The 23,698-nt window shown below is 47.7% G+C and overlaps 1 protein-coding gene across 1 annotated transcript in view; it reads right to left on the minus strand.

The window, feature by feature from the left end:
- GRHL2 (grainyhead like transcription factor 2) overlaps nucleotides 1-23,698 on the minus strand; it is a 169,875-nt gene that overhangs the window by 84,130 nt on the left and 62,047 nt on the right. The window contains exons 4-7 of the mRNA XM_045286222.1: nucleotides 23,138-23,531; nucleotides 17,511-17,566; nucleotides 14,254-14,410; nucleotides 10,194-10,305 (exon numbers count right to left, since the gene is read on the minus strand). Of these exons, the coding sequence (XP_045142157.1) occupies nucleotides 10,194-10,305; nucleotides 14,254-14,410; nucleotides 17,511-17,566; nucleotides 23,138-23,531 (719 nt within the window). The remainder of the gene's footprint in view (nucleotides 1-10,193; nucleotides 10,306-14,253; nucleotides 14,411-17,510; nucleotides 17,567-23,137; nucleotides 23,532-23,698) is intronic.

Here is a 23,698-nt window from a genome sequence, read left to right on the forward strand (position 1 = left end):
TTGGGCTTCCACTCCACACTGCCACTCACTCACAACAATATGATTTTTTTCCCGTTCTGTGTCTTTGATGCCTGCTGTCTAATCCCACCGACACCTCATTATCACACAGGCTTTCATGTGGGCTTGGTTGCTTCTCAGCTAGATAGATGGCTGCTTGCTTATCTTCAAGCCGCTCCACATTTTTAAAAGTGCATTTTTAAGACAATCAAATAATACTAAAATAATATGAGGCTATCAAGCTAGCAAGCCTTTCATTACATACATCGCTGAAGAAAGAAAATAATTAGGCTCAAAACCAAAAATCTGAAATCGAAGAAAAGTATAGGGTTCATATTTAAGATGATAGCCTGGGGGGATAGCCATAGTTGTTAAACAGGGAGGGCTCTGTTGATGAGGGAGAAAAATAAATAGCACTGCACCCAGCAAATGGAGAGAAAAGAATGAAGACAAAGAAAGGAATGTGCATTGTACAGCATTAACTATAGTGAGTCCACTAAGTGGTTTCAGTTAGCCATCTGTGTGTCTGTGTGTGCACAGGTGCACACGCGTGTGTGTTGGCTTTGAGAGCACATCTGATGATGAACCAGTATCTCTCTACGGCCGTCTTTGTCCTTTCGCCAGAGCAAGGTCTTCGGGCTCTTATGACAGGCTTTACTACATCCGGCTGGCCGTCCACTCAAGCCTACGGAGGCACCCGGGTGGAGAAACACTTTACAAGAAACAACATAGTAAACAATAATGCCCGGAACCAGTACACACACTCTCCAGAAGTGCTGAAAAAAATCACCAGGTGTGCCAAATGATTGCCATTTTCCAGTTCTCAATCTAGGTACTTTTTTTGGAAAGGGGTGATGGGGAGCATACTTTCAAACAATTGCTGAGCAATGATTTTCATTCATTTAAAAAGGAGGCATTTCTGTGCAGGCAACTAAGACAGCTGTTCAGTAGGTGGCACCAGAAGGACAATAGGAAAATAAGATGCTTTACAATGAGAAGTCAAGGCATCGGGGCATTTGGCCTCTTAGCACTAAGAAAAGTGCCATCCCAAATGAGCCTCTGAGCCTGGAAGAGGAGAAAAGCAGCCTCGACTGATTTCTTACCTCACTAGACCGTGTCCCCTCACCATGATCGCCACCAGGAGACACAACCTACGTGAGAGGTTGCTCATCCACTCCCCCACACTGTTGAGCATTTGTCGCCTGCCAGGCTTGACCAGGTGGGTGGGGGGGGGGGGGGGGAAGGGGGGGTGTTATACAAGAGTAAAGAAACCAAGTTCTCTCCATACTCAAAAAGTTGCCCTTCACGTGGGCTGGGTGGCATTTAAACTGGTAAAACCATGTGAAGACACCCAAAGTACTCTTTTCTGGACAGAAACCCAAGTCCGTGGATGGAGAAGAGGCCTGGCTCAGAGAGCTAGGGAGATCTGACCAAAATGACCAAGGTCCACAGAGGTGAGATGTCTTCCAGGCGGAGGTGGGCAAGAGGGCCAGCCTGGACAGAAAGAGCTCTAGGGAAGGAGCAATGGAGGAGCAGAAGGGACCTAAGCCAAAGGAGGGAAGGATGCAAATGGGCCTCTTGATTCAGCAAGGAGGAGTGCACATAAACTCCAGATTAGGCTGGACAGAGACATGAGTGGTGGTTCGCGATAAGGGGCAAGGGTGGAGCTGCCCTGTTTTAAAGAATGAGGGCAGAAAAGGAAGAGGAAGGCACAGCGATGGCTGGAATGGGAGTCTTCAGGGCACTCGGGCGACTCTGCAGAGAGTGACCCAAGACCTACTGTGGACTCTGGCCCTGTCCTGGATCCTCCCTCCCGCTGCCCGCAGGAATGATGGAGGGGACCCTAGGTATGCACTAGTCAGACCTGCAGAGACAGAAGTGACTCTTGTCCATGGCTACCAAGGTTCTTGAGGGGTGTGTGTGTGTGTGTGTGTGTGTGTGTGTGTGTGTGTGTGTGCCAGTGCCATAAATGAAACCCCACAGTCAGCATAATTATTATTGAAAGTGAATATTTTCCCCTGGACCAAGCCTTTTAAGAAAACACACAAAACCCATCATTGACAATGCTTCAACACACAAAGCCTTGGGGAGGTTGGAGAGAAATGGGGAGCTAATAACAATGAGGACGTGAAAGAATGTTCTAGAGCAGATGGCAGTGGTGATTGGGCAATTCCTCTGTAATAACTGAACTGTTCAAGTGTATGATATGTGAGTTTTATGTCCATAAAACTAGTTTTTCAAATAAAAATTAAAATAAACGACATAGCCTTCCTAGCGTACTGCACCTGGAGCACAGTAGCGTTCCGTAACCAGGTGGGCAGCCGTGTTCAGGAACTGTAGCCCCGGCCCTCTCTCTAGAACAAAGCCTGCTTCACACTCGGCGTAAGATGGCCACAGCAAGAAGCAACAAGAAGGGGACAAAGAATGTGCATCCCCCCAGCTGCCCCCTCACGCCTGGTCCCGGGGAGGAAGTCAGGGTCAAGGTGGCTTCTTGGACTCGGCACTGATGTACGAGCTTGGTTCTTGCTGGGGTTCTATTTCTCCTTGTCAGGGAATTTTGTTTTGGGGGTACTTTTTAAAAATCACATTTACCTCTCATATCTATTTAAAAGAGCGGCGGCAGGGCTGGGGATCCAAAGTTGAAACTCTCCTCTCTTGACATAGTTTTAAAGGCAGAAAGCCCACCTGTAATCGGCAGGGAGAAAGCAGGTCTGCGCTACTCTGAAGGAAAGGACAGGTCCCCAGAGAAGGCAGCTCGCCCAGGCGGGAACCCCGCTGAAGGAAGAGGTGGGTAGTTGCTGTACTCTTGTTTGCCGGACTTGTTTGGGGCCACAAGTTCCCACAACCACCCTTCCCCTGAAGGTCTTGGCTGCTCCCACTTCTCCTACCCACCACCCAACTCTTTACCCACCTCCCCCTTCCCACCCCCTCCCACTCTCCTGCCTAATTCTCAGAGGAGCCTCCAGAAAACACACTGTGCACTCCCAATGCCAGTCTCTTCCCCTGGTCGTACTCAGCTGCCATCCGGTCAGCCATCAACTCATGGTGAGCCAGTGGGCCACCAACGAGGCTGTCCAAGACCAGCCTATGCATCTGACCATGACCATCCTTAGGCTATTGACTGGCTCAATGGCAGAGGCAGATAGCCAGACCTTTCTTCCTAGTGTGTCATGGTCTGGAAGAACCGCTGAAACCTGTTCAGCACCGGAGCCACACTGGAGCGTCCACTGACAGGTGGGCAGTGGCCGCGTCTGCCGATGCACTGCCAGGAATCAAAGTGGCTCTTCCACAAGGAAAATGAAAGAATCCTACCATGGAGCCACCAGGGCCAGTCTACTCTAAGAAACTTAAAAAATAATAATAAAAATAATATTAAGTACAATTCCCTGTTGGAAGTGGAGTGTGACTCCAGAATGGGGGGTGGGGTTGGAGGACAACGGGGTTCCTGAGCAGAACCACCCAGCTGAACCCTTCACAGTGGTGAGCTTGGAAAATTTTGTTTGGGGAATGTTTTGCAAAGCTTGTCTTTGACTTTGGAAGAGATCTATGCAGAACAAAACCGGAGGAGATGTTGTCATGTAGTTAGAATGTAGGTTCCCGTGGCAAGTTCTGCCTGCAGCTAAAGCTACTATCCACAGCATGCAATTTAACAATTGCTTCTAAGGAATGGATTTGTATCGGCGGAATTGTTAAAAATCCGATAATCACATGCTAATAACTGAACATGTACTATAATTACCTACTAATTACTATGGAAAACTCCAGGATTAATAATAACAATACAGCTAATACACCCTGATACAGGGAGAGCTTAGCTTATGGTTGCTGTTGGTAGACGCCACCCAACCAGGCAGTTCAGACTCATAGCGACTCGACTCTCAGGGTAGCAGAACGAAACAGTCCCGCTCCGCGTCCTCACAGTTGCTCTATGCGGGAGCCAACAATGGCAGCCACTGTGCCGACATCAGATGGAAGGTTTTGACCACTCATGGAGGACTTCTCCGGGCACTGGCCCCTCCTGGAAACATCCCAAAGGACGGGCAACCAAGAGTTGCCATTCTTGATTCTCAGGAGCATTCAAGCCGTGCTTCTTCCAAGACAGATGGTACTTCTGGTCATCCGTGGCATGGCCTGTGTTCTTCCCCAACATCGTAATTCAATTCTTCAGTCTTCCTGATTCATTGTCCAACTTTCACGTGCATATGAGGCCGTTAAAACTACGATGGCTTGTGTCAGACCAAGACACTGAGCCCACACTTAAAGGCAGAGATTGAATAGAGAGTATGCGGCGCATTTCATAATTAACTACAAAATTATATCAATGATGGGGGTCTTTGGATGTGACTATAAAGTAACACATCTTCTTAGGATGTGTTTGTGAACAAGTCTCATTACATCGCAAGCTAAGGCACAAACTCTGATGTTCATCATGTTGGAATCGTTACATTGTAGAGCACTAAAGGCAAGGCTTTATTCTGGTCCATAGAGGGAAGTCATCTGTGCTGCAAGGTCAGCAGTTCAAAACCACCAGGCATTGTGTGGGAGAAAGAAGGACCTTTGTGTTCCCACAAAGAGTAAACTCAAAACTCACTGCAATGGAGTCCATGCCAACTCACAGTGACCCTATAAGACAGAGTAGAACGACCCTGTGAGTGTCTGAGATTGTCACTGTTTACTGAAGAAAAAAATCCCCCTTTCTGCATCAGAACACTTGGTGGTTTTGAACCATTGATCTTTGGGACTGAAGCCCAATGCATCACCACTAAGCCACCATGGCTGCCCCATAAAAAGAGTTACAGTCTCAGAAAACCCACCAAGGCAAGGGTACACTGTTCTGTAGGGGCGTTATGAATTGGAACTGACTCTATGTGAACGTGGTTTGTGGGGTTTGATTGTAACTTCAGGCTTTCGTATGATAAAGGTAAAACACACTGTTGGACCTCTTTGCTTCTAACGCTCCTTCCCTGCTAAAGGGAACAAATAGAAAAATGTTCCTTCTCCAGAAAGTGCTTTTGTGGTTCTCCACGGTTTGAATAGATTTGCTATGTGGTCCAGTTCATTTTATGATTTGCTGTCCTCTGTAAATATTTTTTAATGGGACCTGGTGAACAGAACAGGGAAAGCCCCACTGTGCAAACAAGCCCAGGGGAACGCCCATCCAGCTAGATACAGGTCTCCAGGTCACTGTGGCCTGACAAGGAACTCCGTACCAAGCCAGCGCCACTTCCCAGCACATGCGTCCGTTGAAGGCAAGGGTCCTGCCCTAAATCCCCTTGAATCTTGCCACTGCCTGATAAATTACCTGGCCCATAGTAAGCCCCAAACCCACTGCCATCACATCAACTCCAACTCTTAGTGACCTTGTATAGGGCTTCTGAGGCTAGCCATCTTTACGGGCGCAGACTACCTCCTCTTTCTCCCAAGGAGCAGTTGATGGGTTTGAACCACCAGCCCTTGCAATTAACAGTCTTCTGTTTACCCAGCAGTGCCACCAGGGCAATCTGCCCAATAGGTGTTCATTCTGAATGAATGAACTATGCCTTCCTTCAAGTTCATGCATCGACTCATATGGGGCCGTCACTAACTCTGTGTCTCATTATGGAAGGCTCTCACACGCAGAGACAATCATGCCACAGACCTCCTCTCCGTGGCTGTTCCATACGGGAGATGTATTGACACAGGTGCTCCTTGGCCTGCAGAATGTAATCTTAGTTATGACCTTGAAGGTTTGCTGTGGCCCAATGAGCTCATAGGAAAGAACTTGCCAGGCTCTGAGAACTTGGCTTTTGTGACTTTGAAAAGCAGCAGAACCTACTTGGGCATGGGCCATTTGTTTTAAGCCCTATCAAGTCAGAAGCGATTGCTATTGTTTCCCCTCACCACACACACACACACACACACACACACACATAGAGAGAGAGAGAGAGAGAGATTAGGCCCACTGCACAAGAAGAGCCAATTAGAGTTGACTTTCAGCAAGGTCAGATCCTCAGTCAGGAATGCCAACATGGAAGCCTCCAAACGTTCTCCAGGTGTGAATGTCTTCAATTATTCAACAGGCCCCAGAGCCCAGGCAGGAGCCAAGCACTAACTTAGGGGAAAGCAAGGACTGTAACCTCGGGTAGAAGTCTTCACCTCTCCTTGTGTCTGTTTCTAAACAAGAATGGGCCATTTTTTAGGACAAAATGTTGAAGTGTGAGGCCTACACAATGCCTGGAACATAGCAGACATGAGTATATGCCCAGCAGTGTAAGTATCCTGGCATTGGGCCGCGTCTAGAGGCCCCCACTCTGCCGGCAGACTGCGGTTTTGCTCATTCACTCGTTCATTAGGACGTGTTTGCTGAGCCCTGTGTGTGGAGAACGGGGGCTGGAGCAGGAAACAAAGCAGGCGAGTCGCTGCTCGCACGGCGTTTCCTTCTAGGTGGAAGGAGAGTGGCAATAAGAAATATAAACACATCGAAAGAAAGAACATGCTGGGTGGTGATACGCTTTCAAAAGAAGGATAAGGGACAGTCTGATGAGGGTGCAGGGTTCAGGGAAGGTGACGGGAATTTCTCTGGTGTCGAACAAAGGCCTGAAAGGAGGCAGAGGGTGAATGGTGTCATCATATAACCCCGGACCCTGAGGGACAGAGGGAGGAGCAGTGCAGTAACAGGCCTGGTGGGACGCAGGAAGAGCCTCGCTAGTAACCCGCTCCTGGCCCGAGGCGCCTGGACAGCCACGGCTCAAATCTCTCTGGGGACAAACTCCATCCTCTGGTTCCCACTCTCCACAGACAGGACTCCCGCAGAGACACAGGGGGGGTCCTCTCCCCATCAGACACCTCACATGCTGTCCACAGAACTAACTGTGGGAGATGAGGGGAGCAGGCTTCAAAAAACAAGGAATGAAGTAGTTGAAATAAAGGACGCGTCTGCGTGGGAAGGTGGGAGAATGTTAGGCGGGGCCTGAGAGTCAGCAGAATCATTCTTGGTCTTGAGAGCCACGGGAGGCCAAAGAAAGACCGGGTGGGAGGTGAGGCTGGACCTGGCGGAGTTGGTGCTAGTGGAGACCCCCGGGAGAGGCAGAGCAGCCCCTGCAGGCAGGCAGGCAAGCCTGGTTATCCTGGGCATCCCATTCAGCATGGTGACAAATGACACAGAGTCATGCCAGTAATGGTGTGTCGTAGGTCATCTGAGAAGGTGGGTGGTTTACCTAAAGCCCACCAGAGACTCCAGGGACCACCAGTTATAAGCCCCTGCTTTGGCTATTTTAGTGAGAGAAACTTCGCCTTGACCTCCAACGTGAGCTTCAAGGACATGACACAAGCTCAGTTGAACTTGGATGAAATTCACAGTTGCTGGGAAAGAGTTGGACGCTCTGTTTCACCTCCAGCTACTTAGAGATTTGGGTAAAGAAATACATGAAATCCTTTTGGGTTCTTCCTTCTCTGTTTGCAGGCCTCAACCCCAACCAGTATCTGGACAGCACTTCTAGCTCCCTGCCCTTTACGCAGGCAGCAGGACGCTGCATGGGACTCCTCGGAGACATGCTCCACACAGTGCTCTTGTAACTCCCAGGGCACACCGCCAGATGCATCTACTGCCCCAGGTTGGATCTCCTTTATCTGCAAGCGAGGTGTCAATAATTCATTATTCAGGAATAATGAATTACCTGACATTTTTACATATCCCCTCACCCTGTGGGAGCACCTGCTGGATCGACAGGTATAAACTACATTTAGCTAATAGATCATCCAGTTCAAGTTAAGGGTTACATATGACTGCCTTGGTCTCAAGTTCAAAGCAAGCAGTGCAACTGGCCATGATGCTCATCCACGGTCATTGAGTCTGTACTGAACTTATCAGAGACTGGATGTCTTTACAGGAGCATACAGCTTCATTTCTCTCCTGTCATGGGTTTGAACTAGCCAACCTTGCAGTTGGCAGTTCAATACTTACCCATCATATCCACCCGAGTCCCTTCTTAGTCAAAATCAAAAACTCTCAAGGAGAGAGAGAGAGAGAGAGAGAGAGAGAGAGAGCTGGGGGTTGTACAGGGTGATATGAAGGAGAGGAGTCTGCAGCAAAGGAGACCATGATCCAGAAGACAGATGGGATTTGAACTACAAGACCTGAGACATCACTGGTTGAAAACAAATAAATAAATGGACCCTATAACAATATCAAAGTTGAATCAACAAGTATGCCAGTGAACTTCGTTCGTTCATTATTTGCCTCGTTTGGACCCAGGCCATACCTCTATTTAGTTGCTCCTTTCATTTCTCTGAGTCCTAATTATAAGGCTAGGTTCTCTAATAAAATAAAATTGTTCTCCTGCTCTCTGCAGTTGGCGACTAAGCGGGTTACGGCAGGTCCCCTATCCCGTGTCCTCATCCGCCTGCCTCAGAGGGTCAGTGCACTGGCCCATGTTCGGAATACTAACAGTTCTGCTGGCACTTCACCCACAATTCATCCAATTCATTCAATCATATAAAGAAGAGTTGTACAATCCTTACCACAATCACTTTTAGAACATTTTGTTCTCCCTTGTACTCACTGTTATTTGTGTAATTTTTTTATCAATTATGGGGGCAGGGGGAATACACAACAAAGCATTCTCCAATTCAACAGCTTCTACGTGTCTAATTCAGTGCCACTAATTATATTCTTCATGGGGTACACCCATTATAGATATCCTTTTCCAAATGACGGAACCCAGCTCTTATCCCGGAGCTTGCACCAATGGTCCAAAGACAAGACACTTGAAGGAAGGAAGGGAGGGAGCATGGGGATGCGCCTCTAGAGAGCTCTGTTTCCTTGTTTGTAAAGCAAATCATTGGGTCTGACTGGTTCGTAGACCGTGTGTGTCAGTTGGGGGAGGCATGGCTTAGCCATTTTGCAGTGTGAACAAGTAACCCGCCCCGATGTGTTCAAACCTGTGTCTTGATGTTAACCTATGCACCTGGCTGCCATTGGTCACAGGAACGTTGGTGAGGGTGTCCTGGGCGGTGTAAACAAGCCCACGTAAGAGATCAAAGCACACATCCTTTTAACGAGGCAGTACGTCCTCCGAGTCACGCCTGACTCGAATGGGAGCCTCCATTTTACCCCCACGCATTGGCGCCACTGACTCTTGGTCTGCACAGTGGGGTAATAAGCCCTCCAAATGTAAACCCACTCACTTCTGATGGAAACAGCATAAAATCATGTGTTACCATTACTTTGAAATCACCACCGCCTGTGTTCCTAGGTAACTTTGAGCAACGTGCAGAACCATGCTCTGTCATCACTGTTTTGTTCGGTATCTCTCCGAGGGAGATGTCCCAAACCATATTTCCTAGGGCCCTATGCCTTCTGACGTGGGGTGAAATTCGGTCAATGGGCAGGAAGGAGAGGCAGAGAGAAGGCAGGCCACCTCTCCTCCTCCCTCTCGGTGCAGCGAGGCCTCCTCTGAGACCACTGCCCTTTGGAAAGCCATTCCCACTGTGGCCCCAGGTCCTGCTGGAGGCCTCCCCCCAACACTGTTCCTTCAGCCCTACGGGTGACGACCACAGCCTCCCGCCCTGCTTATCTCTGGGCTGCCTCCCTGCGCCTTCAGCCCTTGGCATGGGCTCTGCTGCCCTGACTGGATGCTGAGAGGTGACCATCCCAGGGATTACCGGTCTCTAGAGACTAGACACCATGCTTCGTTAGGGAGATACAGACTCCAGAAATTGTGTCCCGAAGGCTCCTTCTTTATTACGGGCAGAGAAAACTCACGTTCTGGAATAGGTGAGTTCACATAGCCACCTGTCCTGGTGCTGCTAGCCCTAGGCAGGGGTTGGAGCAGAAGTAGCACTGGATGGCGAACCAGAGCTGACCAACCGTTCCTACGACCTTCACCAAGTACTGCGTGAACCTGACTTGACGCATGTCACTGGCCACGTGTTGGTCCGACTGACCTGCCCACCTGCAAGGCTCAGACACGGAGGGCACACAGCATGTTCTAGGAAAGCAAATGATCGTTGTAAATCTAAATCTGCGACGCACTGTAGACGTTTCCAGAAAAGAACGTGCTTTTCCCTTGGCTTAGCTGGTTTTGATCTTTGGCCTGTCTCCAGACGGAGGAGCAGGGATGTGAGAAGTGTGCAAACCACATGGGTGATCCCTGAGGTGGGTGGCTGTGCTGGGCCCCCCTGGCATCCACACTTCATCAAAGAGGGTGGCGACTTACCGATGTCAAGAACCCTCTGCTTCGCCGTGTGCTGCCGAGAGTGCCAGTACTTCCAGTATTTCAGCTGTTCGTCTCGGTTTTTGTCTTCACTGAACACCACCATCACCACGCTCTGCGGGGGAGAACATGGAGGGAGCTTACTTCCTGTTCACCCTCAAACCGTCTGGGAGCGCTGCCTCGGGCGTTGCTGGGCTGTTGCCTCTTGTCTGAGAGAAGCCCAGACAAGCCCGAAGGCAGGGCTTCTGCGGTTCTTAAAGGGCCCACTTAAAACTGAGGCAGCGAAGAGGAAAAGAGGACCGTACCAGCAGTAGCTGGATCGGCCAACTAATTACTAGTCAATTTGTGATTTTGGAAGGTGAAGATTAAAAGAAAAAATGGGAGGGGCGCTTCGCATAACAGAAACAAGCACATTTTGAAAATTGCGACTCTGAAACATTGAATTTGGCACCACTGGTGAAAGAGCAAGCATCCCTTCCTGGCCGAATGAAGTGCCTCGGCTTGGGAAAGCGGAGGCCCTGAGAAAAAGACTAACGATGGGGTCGGATGGATGAGTGTGGCTCTGAACTGCAAGTATTTCATTCTGCACGGAACTACAACGTGGGCAGACTGAAAGGTTTAACCTGAGACACGGGTTGCATTAAGTAGAGCTCCCGATGCAGTTTGAAGATGACTATCTGCATGTGAAGTGCCACAGAGAAGTTCCTTGAGGACTGAGAGTTGATGAAACATTTTTTTGCTGGAATAGCAGGTAAGCAGGGATGGAAAGACTCACTTGCGTCACGTCAACCCTGGCTCACACGACCCCAGAGGACGGATTCAAAATGCCCAGGACTTTAACTCTTTACAGGAGCAGTCTCATCTTGCTCCTGTGGAGCAGCAGGTGAGTTTGAACTGCTGACCTTGAGGTTAGCAGCTCAATGCAATAGCCCAGTACAAGATGGAGGGGGAAAGGGAGAATAGCCGTCAAAATGCGTTCTGGTCAGACACCTTCCTACAAGTCTAGGAGGACATTTCATGGACTCGCAGTGCGTTGGCACTTCTGCTCTGTGGCACCTTCCTGATTCATTTGTTACGCTTAGTCAGCCCATTGCAATGTCTTCTCGTTTGACTTCAAAATCACCGAGGACGAGGGTCGTGTGTGGGCTCACCACCTGCATCTTGGTTGCCGACTGTTAATTCAATTGCTGGCTCATTCCTAAGGGTCACTGTGTATTCTCGTTCATGACACAGAAAGCAGATGTTTGTCTGAAAACTAGCCTAGAAGCAGGCACCTCTGTTCTTCAAATGAGCCAACAGCATGGCCTTCGCTGCAAGGAAGGAAACCAGCAACTGGGCTGCGGAAACCAGGAGGCAGCCAGCTCTGCACTCCCGCCAGCTTCCTCCATCTTTCCCGGGAACTAAGTTTATGGCTGCAGAATCGGATGGACATAAACAATGTCACTGGCGACTGTACGAAATGGCAAAGGTTTGGTTATGGATACCCGTGCCACAATTGAAAAACATTTTCTCATAGTTAACTATGTTTATTTCAGCCTCTTCCAATACAAAATAGCATTTAAGAATTCCCCCCACCCCCACCCCCGAGCAACAAATAACCCAATTAGCATAAATGATGGCATTCTCCTGGTACAGAAATTGACTTCTTCTGTGATAAAGAGGCTGTCTGAAACTGCCATTGCACAGCCTTATGTGCTGCAATTCAGAATTAAGTACTATCTTGAGATGTTGTGCTGGTAGATTACAATTGAATCCCTCTTAAGACCTCTATTCCGGGACCAAGGAGCAAGAGCCATCTGCTCTGAGACAGCGAGTTCCCCTCCAAGCCCAGCCCAGCCAAGCCATGGCCATTGAGTTGATTCCGCCTGAGAGAGTGTGTCAGAAGTCTTTCAGAGAAGAGCAGCTCCTCGTTTCAGCCAACATGAAAAACAAGGAAATGCAATCTCCGGTTGCCATGATTTCTTGGATTTCAACAAAGTAAAATTCTTGGGAGGGAAGTCCCTGTCCACGGCCCTGTTGCCAGAGCTGAAAATACTCTTCCTGGGCAAGAGTGGGAGGAACGGTCCAGCTGTGCCTGCTCCAACTTCTACTACAGCTCAAGCAAGGAGCAGAGGATATGAAAGAGACAGAAGTCAAAAAACGGGCATTCTTTGTTTGTGGGAAAGCGTTTTCTGGGGCTCTTTTCAGGGTAGGGAGAAAAAAACCAATCAAACCCTCAGCCGAGGAGTCTCTTCCAACTTGTGATCCTAGCATTTCCGAGGCGATACATCTTGACAGGAGCACACAGCCTCCTGGTTCTCCCGAGGAGTGGCAGAGAGCCTTGAACCACAGACCTTGCAGTTAGCAGTCCAATGTTTACCGGCCTGTGCCACTGTCAAGAGTTTTTACTCTTATGTGGAATTTACAGTGTATATATATATATACACACACACACACACACACACACACACACACATATTTAGAGTAGCTTTATCCACTGTCTTCTTACCAGACATACAGACGTGTATGAGAGTACAGGGTGTACTGGGACATACACCCAGAAATGGACTCTCAGCTAAGACACCTCTCCCTTTCAGCCCTGCCTGTAAAGAGAAAGACTTTTAGTGTTTGTCTGCCTGGGATTCCTCTGGAATCTCTCACAATTTAGCTTTGTCATCCTGGCTAATGAACGGCTTCTAAAAGCCTGGTTCCACCTCTGTCTTACTGTGAAGACAACAGTGCATTGTCCATACGGCTGCCGTGTGTTCCAAGTACTGAGTAGATGGTGCCTCACGTGGGGTTTGGCACCTAGAAGGGTCTTAATAACCATCGGCTGCTTCTCTGGGTCTCCCTGTTATGATTATGGCTGCGGATCCCCCACTGTCGCTAAGACAGCAGAGAGGAGAAGCGTGTTCGTTCTCTGTGAGTCTTTCCAGCTGCCATGCTGACTGCCATTGAGTCAATACTGACTCCGAGTGCCCCACCCCCACCCCCGCCCCGTGGGTTTACAGCAGAAAGTCTTTCTCCCGAGGAGCTGCGGTGGTTTCGAACACAGCCCACCGAGTAGCCAGGACACCACCAGGGACACTCCGCTTTCCATAGGATACATCTCCCCTATCCTTCCTCACCCTCTCCAATGCCCTGCTCCCTACCGCTCAGACCCTTCCTTGTCTCTCTCGTGGAAATCACACCAGAGTCTAACTCAAGTGGAGAGCCACCCTGCAGCTCTACTTAAAGCTGCTAAGACCCAGGGCAAAGGAGCCCGGTGGCTCCTTCTCTCCTACCTCATGGGTCCACTTGGCACGGGGATCTGTGGTCGGTGTTTCCCTCGTCTTGTGTTCTGGTGCACCGGGCTGCCCCTCTCCTTGGGGTCTGGGGTGCATACGGTGGAAGAAAATGGGAAGGCCGTGGGCCCAGTGGCATGAATCGGTTGCCAATAACGCAGGAGCGTCCTTCAACTCTTATAGCCCTGCTACAATCTTCCTTTTCAGAACCGAGGGGTTGCCAGCTCCCTCCCTCCTTGGCAGTGGCGACACTGCCAGAAGCTGGCGGTCTTCCAGAGCAGTGAGCTTGGGCTCCAGTCTCATTGTCCACCCACTGGACTAACAGGCATGCATCGGGGAATCCCTACAAGCCGCTGCTCACTGGGATCGTGCCTCATCCTTGGAATATTGCGTAAGCACTGAGCTGCAGGGGGCATTCGGTCACAGCGGGCCCGCCCACTCCGACCTGACAGCGCTGTCTACCCTGGGGAGTAGCGCTCCTTCCTGTTCTGACGTTCAGCTACTGCCCTCAAAAGTTAGGATCTGTTGATTAACTCGAACAACTAGGTAACATATAAGCGATGAATAGTAAAGAAAACAGAAAGCTTTGGATACAGTCAGAAAACATGTTCCAAACATGCCCTTTTGCTGGGAAAAGTTTACTGGTGGCTGCTGGCAATGATAAGCTACTAAGTCCTCTTGCTCCAATGCGCTGACATTTGTTCTAGGGTTACGCCATGGGACTTGAGGGGTTTTGGATTTGGTTTTTCTCCTTTTCTGCCGAGACCCACCCACGTGGTGGAGAAATGGCGTGTGCGTACCCTGACTTTGCTGATGGGGTGTCGGAAGCATTTGTTGTCTCCGGTCTCGCTGAGTGTCACGGCATAGAATTGTCCTTTGTTGAGGTAGGTCATGGGGCCCTCCCCTTGCTTCTGGCGCAGAGATTTGGTGGCTTCCAGGGTGTACTGAAACGTGCCACTGTGAACAGAAAACAAGCAGGGGTCAGGTTCACGCACGGGCCTCTCTGCCTTCCTAATCAATGCACGTCGACAGCAGGGCTTGTGAATGCTAACCAGTGTGTGTACTCTATTTTAGAGACAAAACACAGCGGATGGCAGAAGGGATGTGACTGGACTGAAGGCCATGGCTAGTAGATTGCATCTGCCACATCTAATGGGGGCCCCAAACCAGATGGGTCAAAGGAGAAGAGAGTCCCTGACGAGCCTGCCCGCTGGGCCAGGCCATGCCTGAAGTCTGGAGGAGGACTTAGCTGACACTCGGACGACGTCTGCAGAGCTGACCGCATTGCCATTTTTGTTCTAGTAGCTGACCACGATCTGAAAGTCTTTTGTTCAATACACATTTTTGTTCAATACACATATATATACACCTAATCGCCCTTTTGAGGAATCAAGAGGTTACAGATAGTTACATCCCACCTTAACACACTTCAGAATGTGAAAGCCCAAGATCACAACATTTTATTACTGACCACCTCGTTCCCTGACAAAGAGCATCTTCGGTTGTGTTTGTTGGTCTAGAATTATAGGGTCCCAAAAGTTCTTGGTCTACCCAGCTGCCATCTTTGCCCCACCTTATGGGGGGGGGTGGGTTGATTACTCAGCATCCCCTTGGCAATTAAAAGTTTTGGTTCAAATGCCCATATTCCAGGATAAAGGATAGGTATCTGCTTTTGCAACCCTGCGGATGGATCCAGCACCCCCCAGGGGCCACATTGCCCACTTTGGAGAAACATTGGTCTAGATCAGGGGTTTGCCAGTGATCTGAGAGCCAAATCTGGCCTACTACCAGCTTTTATAAATAAAGTTTTATTGGAACTCATATACATGCATCATCTTATGGGTACGGTCTCTATTTTTGTACAATTAAAAAGTTGTGGCAGATTATACAATGTGCAGTACATATTTACTACCTAGTCCATTAAAAAAACTTACAGACTTCCTCCCCTAAATAGTTGCCCTAACACTTAAAATATGGTTTAATTTATAAAACACAAACACTGATTTTCCATAGCTTAAATTAGATTTTTACATTTTTGTTCAAAAGCATTTATTTATATCTGTCACCATTGCACAGTGATCATCTATTAACAAACGTGGTAGTTTCTGAACCATCAGAAACTCCTCCTTGGGGACCCCCTGCTTTTTCGTTCTTTCATTTCATGTTCTTTGAAAGTTCAATGTGAAAGTGACTTAAAATATGCCTCTTAAAATGGTTTATTTCTGGGATCCTTAGCTACTCTTGCTTTTGTTTGTTAAAATATTTCTGTGGGGTTTGTGTTTCCTTAAACTTCTCTAATGAGGGAGAAAATGGTTCAAATGCAAATTAATGTTCCTCTTGGATGATAAAATGTTAGACTTAAGCTTAAACTAAGAAATGAAGAGAATTCCAGAATAGGCTTCTCAGTATAAGATAGGGAGGAACGCATTCAAGACAGAACCAATTCCACTTTCGTTTGCTGTGAAAAGGCAGATTCAATGCTGTGTGGTTGGAGTTTTAGAGATGGGCATTAGGAGCCTTAACCCCACCCATCAATGATTCGTAACGATTTGGCGGCACAGATTGCTTGGAAGCTGTGAAGAATTGATGAGCCCAGCTTCACATAACAGCACATATGGCTTTGAATATAAGTTCAGGGTTTCGTGTCTCCCCAGCCTATCGAGGATAAGCAGCTCTCAGCTACAGCTGGGAGGAGCAGAGACTTGCTCACTCCACAGCCAGGACAGCAGAAGGAAGACAAGTCAGGTCACGTGAGTGGTAGGTGAAGCCTTTTTCTCCCCCGCTGGCCCGAGACAGGGTGATCTGAATGTACACCATGCCAACGACATAGGCCATTCCACATTTGAAAAGACATCTGGGAGGGATGACTGCGGAGCCTGAGGTCAATGGAGTCGGACCCCAAAGGCTGCGCGGAGGGCGTCAGTTGCAAACAGAGAGACAAAAGGACCGAGATGAAAAGTCACGAAGGGGAGAGGCAAGGTGGCAAACAGGACTCGTGGTGAAGAGGAACCAGAACACTGAGAGACCCAGCCACGCTGGTAATAGATGTGTGTTTCCATCTGAAATTTGAAACACAACCAACTACTTTGAGAATGAATGGGAGAGAAGAAATAATTTCTCACCATTCCCTCTTGTCTTCAAGTCTGTGACTAGCTGGCCTCTCCCCCTCCAAGGCTCTTAGTCCTTCTGTTCCTGGGACACTCCTGTGGCTAATCCTTCACGGTCTCACTCAAAAGCCACTTCCTGTGAAGCCTGGCCCCACCCGCTAGTCTACCTCCCACTCATGCCCACTCACGCCCACCCCCGCCTGTCAGTCCTAGCATTCTGTTTGTGAACATCTGGAATAGGGCTCATCGCTCGCCAAATGCACTGCAAGTTGTCTGTCACTACGGAAGTCTCCTCCAACGTCTATGGGTCTCTTCGAGGGAAAGGTGCTATCTTATTCACAGCCCCCACCTCACTGCAAGTAACCAGAAGTCCTTGAAGGACCGTGTTGGCAGGGAGATCAACAAATGTTCTGTGTATTGCAATCATTCCTGAAAGTAGAGCCGAGTGCAGGTGAAAAGGAGGTAGCAGGTAGAATGGCCCGTGCGCACATGCACGTGCAGTGAAAGGGCAGTCAGCAGGCCAGCAGACCCTTCCTTCCACCGAGAGCTTGGGAGCGACATCATTCACCACAAGGGAACGCAAAGGCAGAAGCCTGGGTGTGAAGGAAGTGGATGGGGGGAAGAAAGATGAAGAACTATAAAATGATTTTTTTTAATAAACATTTTTAAAAGAAAGATGAAGAACACGCGTTGAATAGTAGACCTGTGAGTTTGACATTCAGAGCAGCACCTAAGAGACATCCAGCAAAACAAAGAAAGAACGAAGGTCTATGATGCAGAAAACTGATCAAGACTGAAAAGACTTAGCTAGAAGCCACTGGTAGACAAAGAAGAATCAGGAAGCCAGGTTGTTGTGCAAAAGTAAACGAAGAATGGAAGTCCAACTGGTACCTTTAACGGGGGTTTTCAGTTCACCGGTTTTTCGATTCATCTCCTGGTAACTAACCTACCTTGAAGTCTGGTCGTACATGTACTCTTCAGCCCCAACAGAAGCACTCCGAAATTTCTGCAAAGTTCAAAAGCCATCAAAATTAAAACAAATTAGTTCGTGCTAAAGAAAGTGATAAATGTATCCAAGCTGTTTTATAACTTTCTAGAGAGAAATTATTCAATTTTGATGTTATATTTCCAAGCTACAGTGAAAATAGTTATCAGTGCTTCATAGATGCTGACTATCCTCTACAGTAGTCTCCAATTTATTCTGTATTCAACTTACGGCGAATTGCACTTACAACCGTCTGTGTTTTGGAGTTTTCTTTGCTTTTTTTGGTTTGTCTTACCATGAGTAGTACGGACTTCAGTCACTGTGGCAGCGCCTAATTTACTGATACTCTCTTTCTCAGATGTTCACTCAAAGATGCTCAAAGAACAGCTTTATAAAGATACTGATAACAAAGGGCAATACTAATGAAAGGTATTTTTAAAAGAATCAATCTTTGCCAAGGAATCCCACATTAAGTCAGGGGCTGCCTGGACATTATTTGCACAGCGTATCTTCACAGGTATTCTCTAAATGTTTACTTGGTTTCCTCAAACAACAACAACAACAACAAAAACCCCAAAGAAACAACTCTTCAGTTTTCCATCATCTCCACCCTTCTTCCAAATGCTCTAAAGCATTAAGTTCTAAAGTAATAAGACATTAATTATAGCGAGGCCATGTAACACCACAGTCAAAAGGCAGCATAGTCAGAATTGGGAGAATAATTTCTAGAGCTGGTTTGGCCAGGGTCAAGTTCTTGCTGTTTGACCCATTACCTTTGTCACCTGGGGCAAGTGCCCTATTTTCTTCATTCAAGAAAGAGGTCACACGTCTACACCTTCCGGTAATTTGAAGGGCTCAATGAGTTGACAGAAGGGCAGGACTTGACAAGCACCTGGTACCCAGTCAGCATGATATAAGTACTCTTATATTGTCCTTCTGCAAGGACTCCTTCATTATTACCAAATAGTGAATGAATGTATTAGAGGGATGCTAAATCTTCTTATTACACGTGACACCACTTTGTCTGGAGATATACAGATATTGCATGTTCAGTGCAAATAAAAGACACTTTGAAACACCTTAGGACTTTTTCAAAAGTCCATGCACAAAAGTCCTGCCACTTGATCCTGAAATAAATGTAGTAGAACATTGACCATTAAAGCCCTTGGTCACCCCCGTACAGCTGGTCCTTCCATTCTGACATTTTTCTAAGCATCTTTCTAGGAAATGATCCTCTTGCTTCTCCTGTTTCTTCTAGGGATTTTCATTCTTTGACTAGCCTTTGTCAAGAAAGTATTTTCAAACCTTTCCCTAAATCCCTAAATCCCTAACCATGGTCCCTAGAGCACTGTATACTCCTATGTCACAGATTATCTGTACCTAATTCTGCTCCTACAGACGTAGACATTACTTTGATCCAAAAAAATGGCCTGTCTTTCAATATGTAACCAAATGTACCTCATGAACATTTGGCACGTATGTATTAAGTGCTTGAATAATCATGATCTAGAAGCCCAAGGTGCAGATTTGCGATGCCTTTGCAGTCCCTCCGTCAGTGAAGCGGACACTGGGGATTTTCTGGTGCTTCATCAATGATGGGGTGCCAGGAGAAGAACTATGTAAGACAAACGGCTCTGTTCCAATCTCAAAGATTTAAACCCTTGATGCTAAGAGAAAGCAAATGATTAGATATCAAAATCGATGGTCATTCATCCATTCACTCATTCGCCTGACTGGAAAGCAAAAAAGTGGGGGCTGCCAGGAAAGAAAGATGAGCAGAATTTTAAGAATATTCCACTGAGATGAAAAGTTTCTCTCTTGCCCTTAAAAGCTAAAAAGAATTGGGAGAGGGAATCAGCATAAATCAGACATAATGGTGGAAAGAAACATGAGGCGAGCACACGGCCAACGAGTAAGGCTGGGCTTGACTATGAAGTGGGGACCTGAAAAGACAGTTCTCGGCTGCCCACGACGGTAGCCATTGGCCACGTGTGCTATTGAAATTTGTTCATGAGAATTAAACAAATTAAACATTCCGTTCTTCAGTCGACTAGTCAACTACTCCATATGGCTTCCATAGTTGATAGCATTAAAAATTCCATCACTGTACAACGTCCAGTTGGACGGTGATGCTCTAGGTAAGGTTGTTTTCCCTTAGTGTGCTTTCTAAAGAAGTGGGTTAAAAATAAATGACATGTCATTCCAAGATCTCCTTTGGTTTGAGGAATGTGAAGTCATCTATGGTCACTTATGGTGAGCCAATATTAACAAGCATGACCTGGAATATACTGTCCATGCTCTGCAGCTCTGTAGCCTGACAATAAGCTGACCCCCAAACAGATTGCAACTGTAAAGTCTACAGTTCTAATCCTCTTAGATTCCAAAAGAGTGCCAAGCCTCTGCTAACTGAAACGTAGAAGCTTCCTCCGATAACAGAAGTGCATGTGGGCTAGAACTGTGAAAAATTCAAACCAGTTGTTAGGTTCCTTTTCTTCACGTTTAATATTTGTTCCTTAATTCCACTACATGATCTTTATCATTCAAAGGCAAGAACAACAACAAAAATTACAGCAGTGTAATTCATTATAAATTAAGCCGCATAATTCTAAAACCAGGAGCAGCATGCTCTGAGACAAGAGGGAGCATATCAGGTTCTCAGAACCAAGTCGAACACAGAACTGAGGGTGTAAAAGAGGTGCAAGAAGAAATAGGGGAGGCAGATGACAATGATTTGGGGACTGTTAGAGATGTAAATTTTAATCCTGAAAACAATAGGATTTAAGTGAGGGGGTGACAGGACCAGTGTAAACTTCACCAAGACCACCCCAGGTGCAGTGTAGAAAAGAGGCAAGTGGGGAGCCAATGGCAGTCGCATACAGCAGACAGGAGGGTGGTGCATGCAGTACAGGGCAGTGAATTATCCAATGAGGCTCTTCTAGCCATCGTCTCTGGACCTCCCACCAAACGGCCTGCTCCTGGTGGGTCTGGGTAAGAGAAGGTGGAGAAAGACAGTAAGATTCGGTGGTGAGTGATTTTGAATAGGATTTGTTGTGATTGTCATCATGCTGGGCATAAAACAAAACATCTCTGAAGCAAGAAGTGGAGGTTCTTCCTACCAGCTAGAGGAAAGGAGCCAGGAAGACAGCACAGATTTAATGCTACGGCACCATGTGAAACTATTGTTACCTCTCACCTCTTAGAAATTCTCTTGGCATCATGGCCACAGCGTCCATTGTCATGTACATTCTAAGGGCTTTCAAGTTGCTTTTTCTAGCCCAGTCCACTCCTCTTAGCTCCAAATTTTATATCCAGCTGTTTATTCGAAGCATTGGGCTGCCAACTGCAAGGTCAGTGGAAAGACGGGACTTTTACCCCCATAAGGAGTTACGTTTCAGAAATTCAGAGGAGCCATTCTACCCTGTCCTATGGGATCACAATGAGTCGGCATCGACTAGGTGGCCGGGAGTTTGGTTTGGTGCCCTCTCCACAGGTGGTGCCAGTGGTTTGTGCTCAGCCACGAACCTCAAGGTTAGCAGTTCAAATGCATCCAGCAGTGCCATGAAAGAATGACCTGGCAATCGACTTCTATCAAGATTCCAAAAAGGAAAATCAGATCCACTGTGCTTGAGTTGATGCCACTCACCTAGGGTCTCCAGGCTCTAACCATTATAGACAGGAGTCCCGATGACTCAGTTGTTGGGGGCTTGGCTGCTAACAGAAAGGTTGGTGGTTCAACTCCACCAGCAGCTCTGAAGAAGAAGAATGGAGCAAGATGACGACGACCTTGCAGACCTTGTAGAACCAGCGTTCTACTCGGTCCTGCAGGGTCCCTAGGTGTTGGAATTAACTCAATCGAATGGGTTTGGCTAATCCTATGAACCCAGACTGCCACATCTTTTCCCCACAGACAAGATGATGCATCCACACAGCCAGCTTTCCTGTCAGTTGCTGAGCACATAACCACTGCACCAGCAGGGCTACTCGGTAAAGCTTACAGTCAAGAAGTGCCTAAGGAGCAGTTCTGCTCTGTGACACAGAGGGCTGTCATTGAGTCTGAACTGATGCTACGGTGATGGTTGGGGTTCTGGTGTGTGCTATCTACCTCGTCTCTTGCCCCTTGCTGGGGTGACCCTGGAAGCCCCATGTAGAAGTAGCAGTGTTACACAATGAATGGACCCTGAAGTCCTGAGTCTCTGACTGACAGGGAGAACCCGACACAAAATAAGTCACCGGGAAGGCCAAATAAGTGCAGGAAAAGATGCTCCGTGTTACGCTACAGGAGAGAAATACAAGTTTAAACCACAATGAGATACTGCTCACACCAACTTCAGTAACTGAAGTTAAAAAGACGGACCACGCCGAGTTTGAGTAATCATGTTGAATGATGCTTATTACTAATAGGAACGTCAATGGTACCGTCACTTTGGAGCCCTGTATTGTAGTACCTTGTAAAGTTATACATATACAGATATACTAAATGACCCCATGATTCCGGTCCTAAGCATTTACCCAAGAGAAACAAACACATGCATCCACATGAAAATAAGCTCATGAACATTCATAGTAGCTTTTGTCATAATAAGACCAGAGTGATGCCAATGTCCATTCCCTGGTGAGCGACTGATCACATTGTGATCCTGTGGGTGGCCCCTCCAAGATGATCAGAGCTGTTCACACAACCAACAGCATGAATAACTTCCCAAAGTGAATGAAGGCAAATGTAAAACGCATTAGAAAATGCTGAACAATAGTGGCTGAAAATAGACCTGTGGTTGGTCATTCAAGGGGGTCAGGGAGGAACGTGGCAAGTAAGCCCATGCAAAAATGCTCAATGAAATGCAAGAAAACACCCGATATCTTGAGTCTGGTGTTGGTTGCAAATCTGCATATGATTGCCACAATTCCCAAACCATCCACTTAAAATGTGTGCACTTAAACAAAACACGCAAGCAAGCGTAGCTATTCTGCTGGTTCTAAGGGCACAGTTAAGCTCTCCACAAATAGCGAGCACACACACACACACACACTCAACTACTGATAGCATACATTCTTTTTCTGAATTGAGTCAGATAAGATTTTGAAGAGTTATATATATATTTCTATATAGAAATATATATGTATGTATAGGTATAGGCATGTGTGTGTGTGTGTGTGTATAAATTCAGTAGCATCTTTACTTCAGGTGCTATTTGTGAAGCTACCCAAAAAAAGTCAAGGTGAAAACTCATGCAGGGCGTTTTTGTGCAAGCATCTCTCAATGCTATTTGGGAGAGGCGGTGCGGTGGACCATTGGACTGTTTACTGATCCTGGCTTGTGGTGACCAATTGACTTCCCTAATAACCTCCCCCAAAATTGTTGGGGGGGGGGGCAAAGGAATTGGTCATCTAGAGTGCAGACAAATAGAAACATTCTTCCACACACATAGAGTTATTAAAGCGTGTTTAGATAGAAAGATGTCCATTAAAAACAAACCCAAAATATAACTCAGCGTTCCGTTTCTTTACCCCACTCACACAGAGGGGAGTCGAGGGGCAAATTAGCTGGGGCCTGGCTCTGGGTTGGGATCTCATGAAAGGGCCCGGGGAGCTCACCTCGGTGGGTCCGTCTTTGAAGCTCTCGCTGTAGGTGCTGTCCGGGGTGCTGCGCTGGTCTTCCTTGAGATAGGTGCTGTGGGTGGCGATGGGGGGCACGTCAAACTGCGACTGTTCGTAGACCACCACGCGGTGCTCCTCGCCGTCCCCCCGGGGGTAGTGCCCCGGCGGGGCCATGAAGACGGGTGTGAACTCCTCTGCTTTCACCACAGTGACCCCCGACACGGAGACCACCACCGGGCCCTCGGGGATGCTCGTGCTGTACTGTTCCCGCTTGGAATTCTCCAGGTGGTCTTGATTGAGGGAAAGGTTCATGGGAACAGTCTTTAGGACCTGCACTCGGTTTTCCCCGCCACTCACATTGCTCTGCGCTTCACCGGAGCCGAGGCAGTTTCTGCGTGTGGAAACCCACCCCCACAACACGAGAGAATTAGAGAAATCACCATTTTGCGATGGCTGAACAGGGTCACTGTCGTAGGCACTGCTCAGAGGATGTCCGGGATGCAGGCTGAGGCTGGTGGTGCACTTGACCATGGGATGGCAATGCGAACAACACCTGAA

The sequence above is a fragment of the Echinops telfairi genome, unplaced genomic scaffold (assembly GCF_000313985.2).
Source record: "Echinops telfairi isolate 266 unplaced genomic scaffold, ASM31398v2 ScPeMD7_1;HRSCAF=3_0, whole genome shotgun sequence".
In the NCBI taxonomy this organism is placed as follows: domain Eukaryota; kingdom Metazoa; phylum Chordata; class Mammalia; order Afrosoricida; family Tenrecidae; genus Echinops; species Echinops telfairi.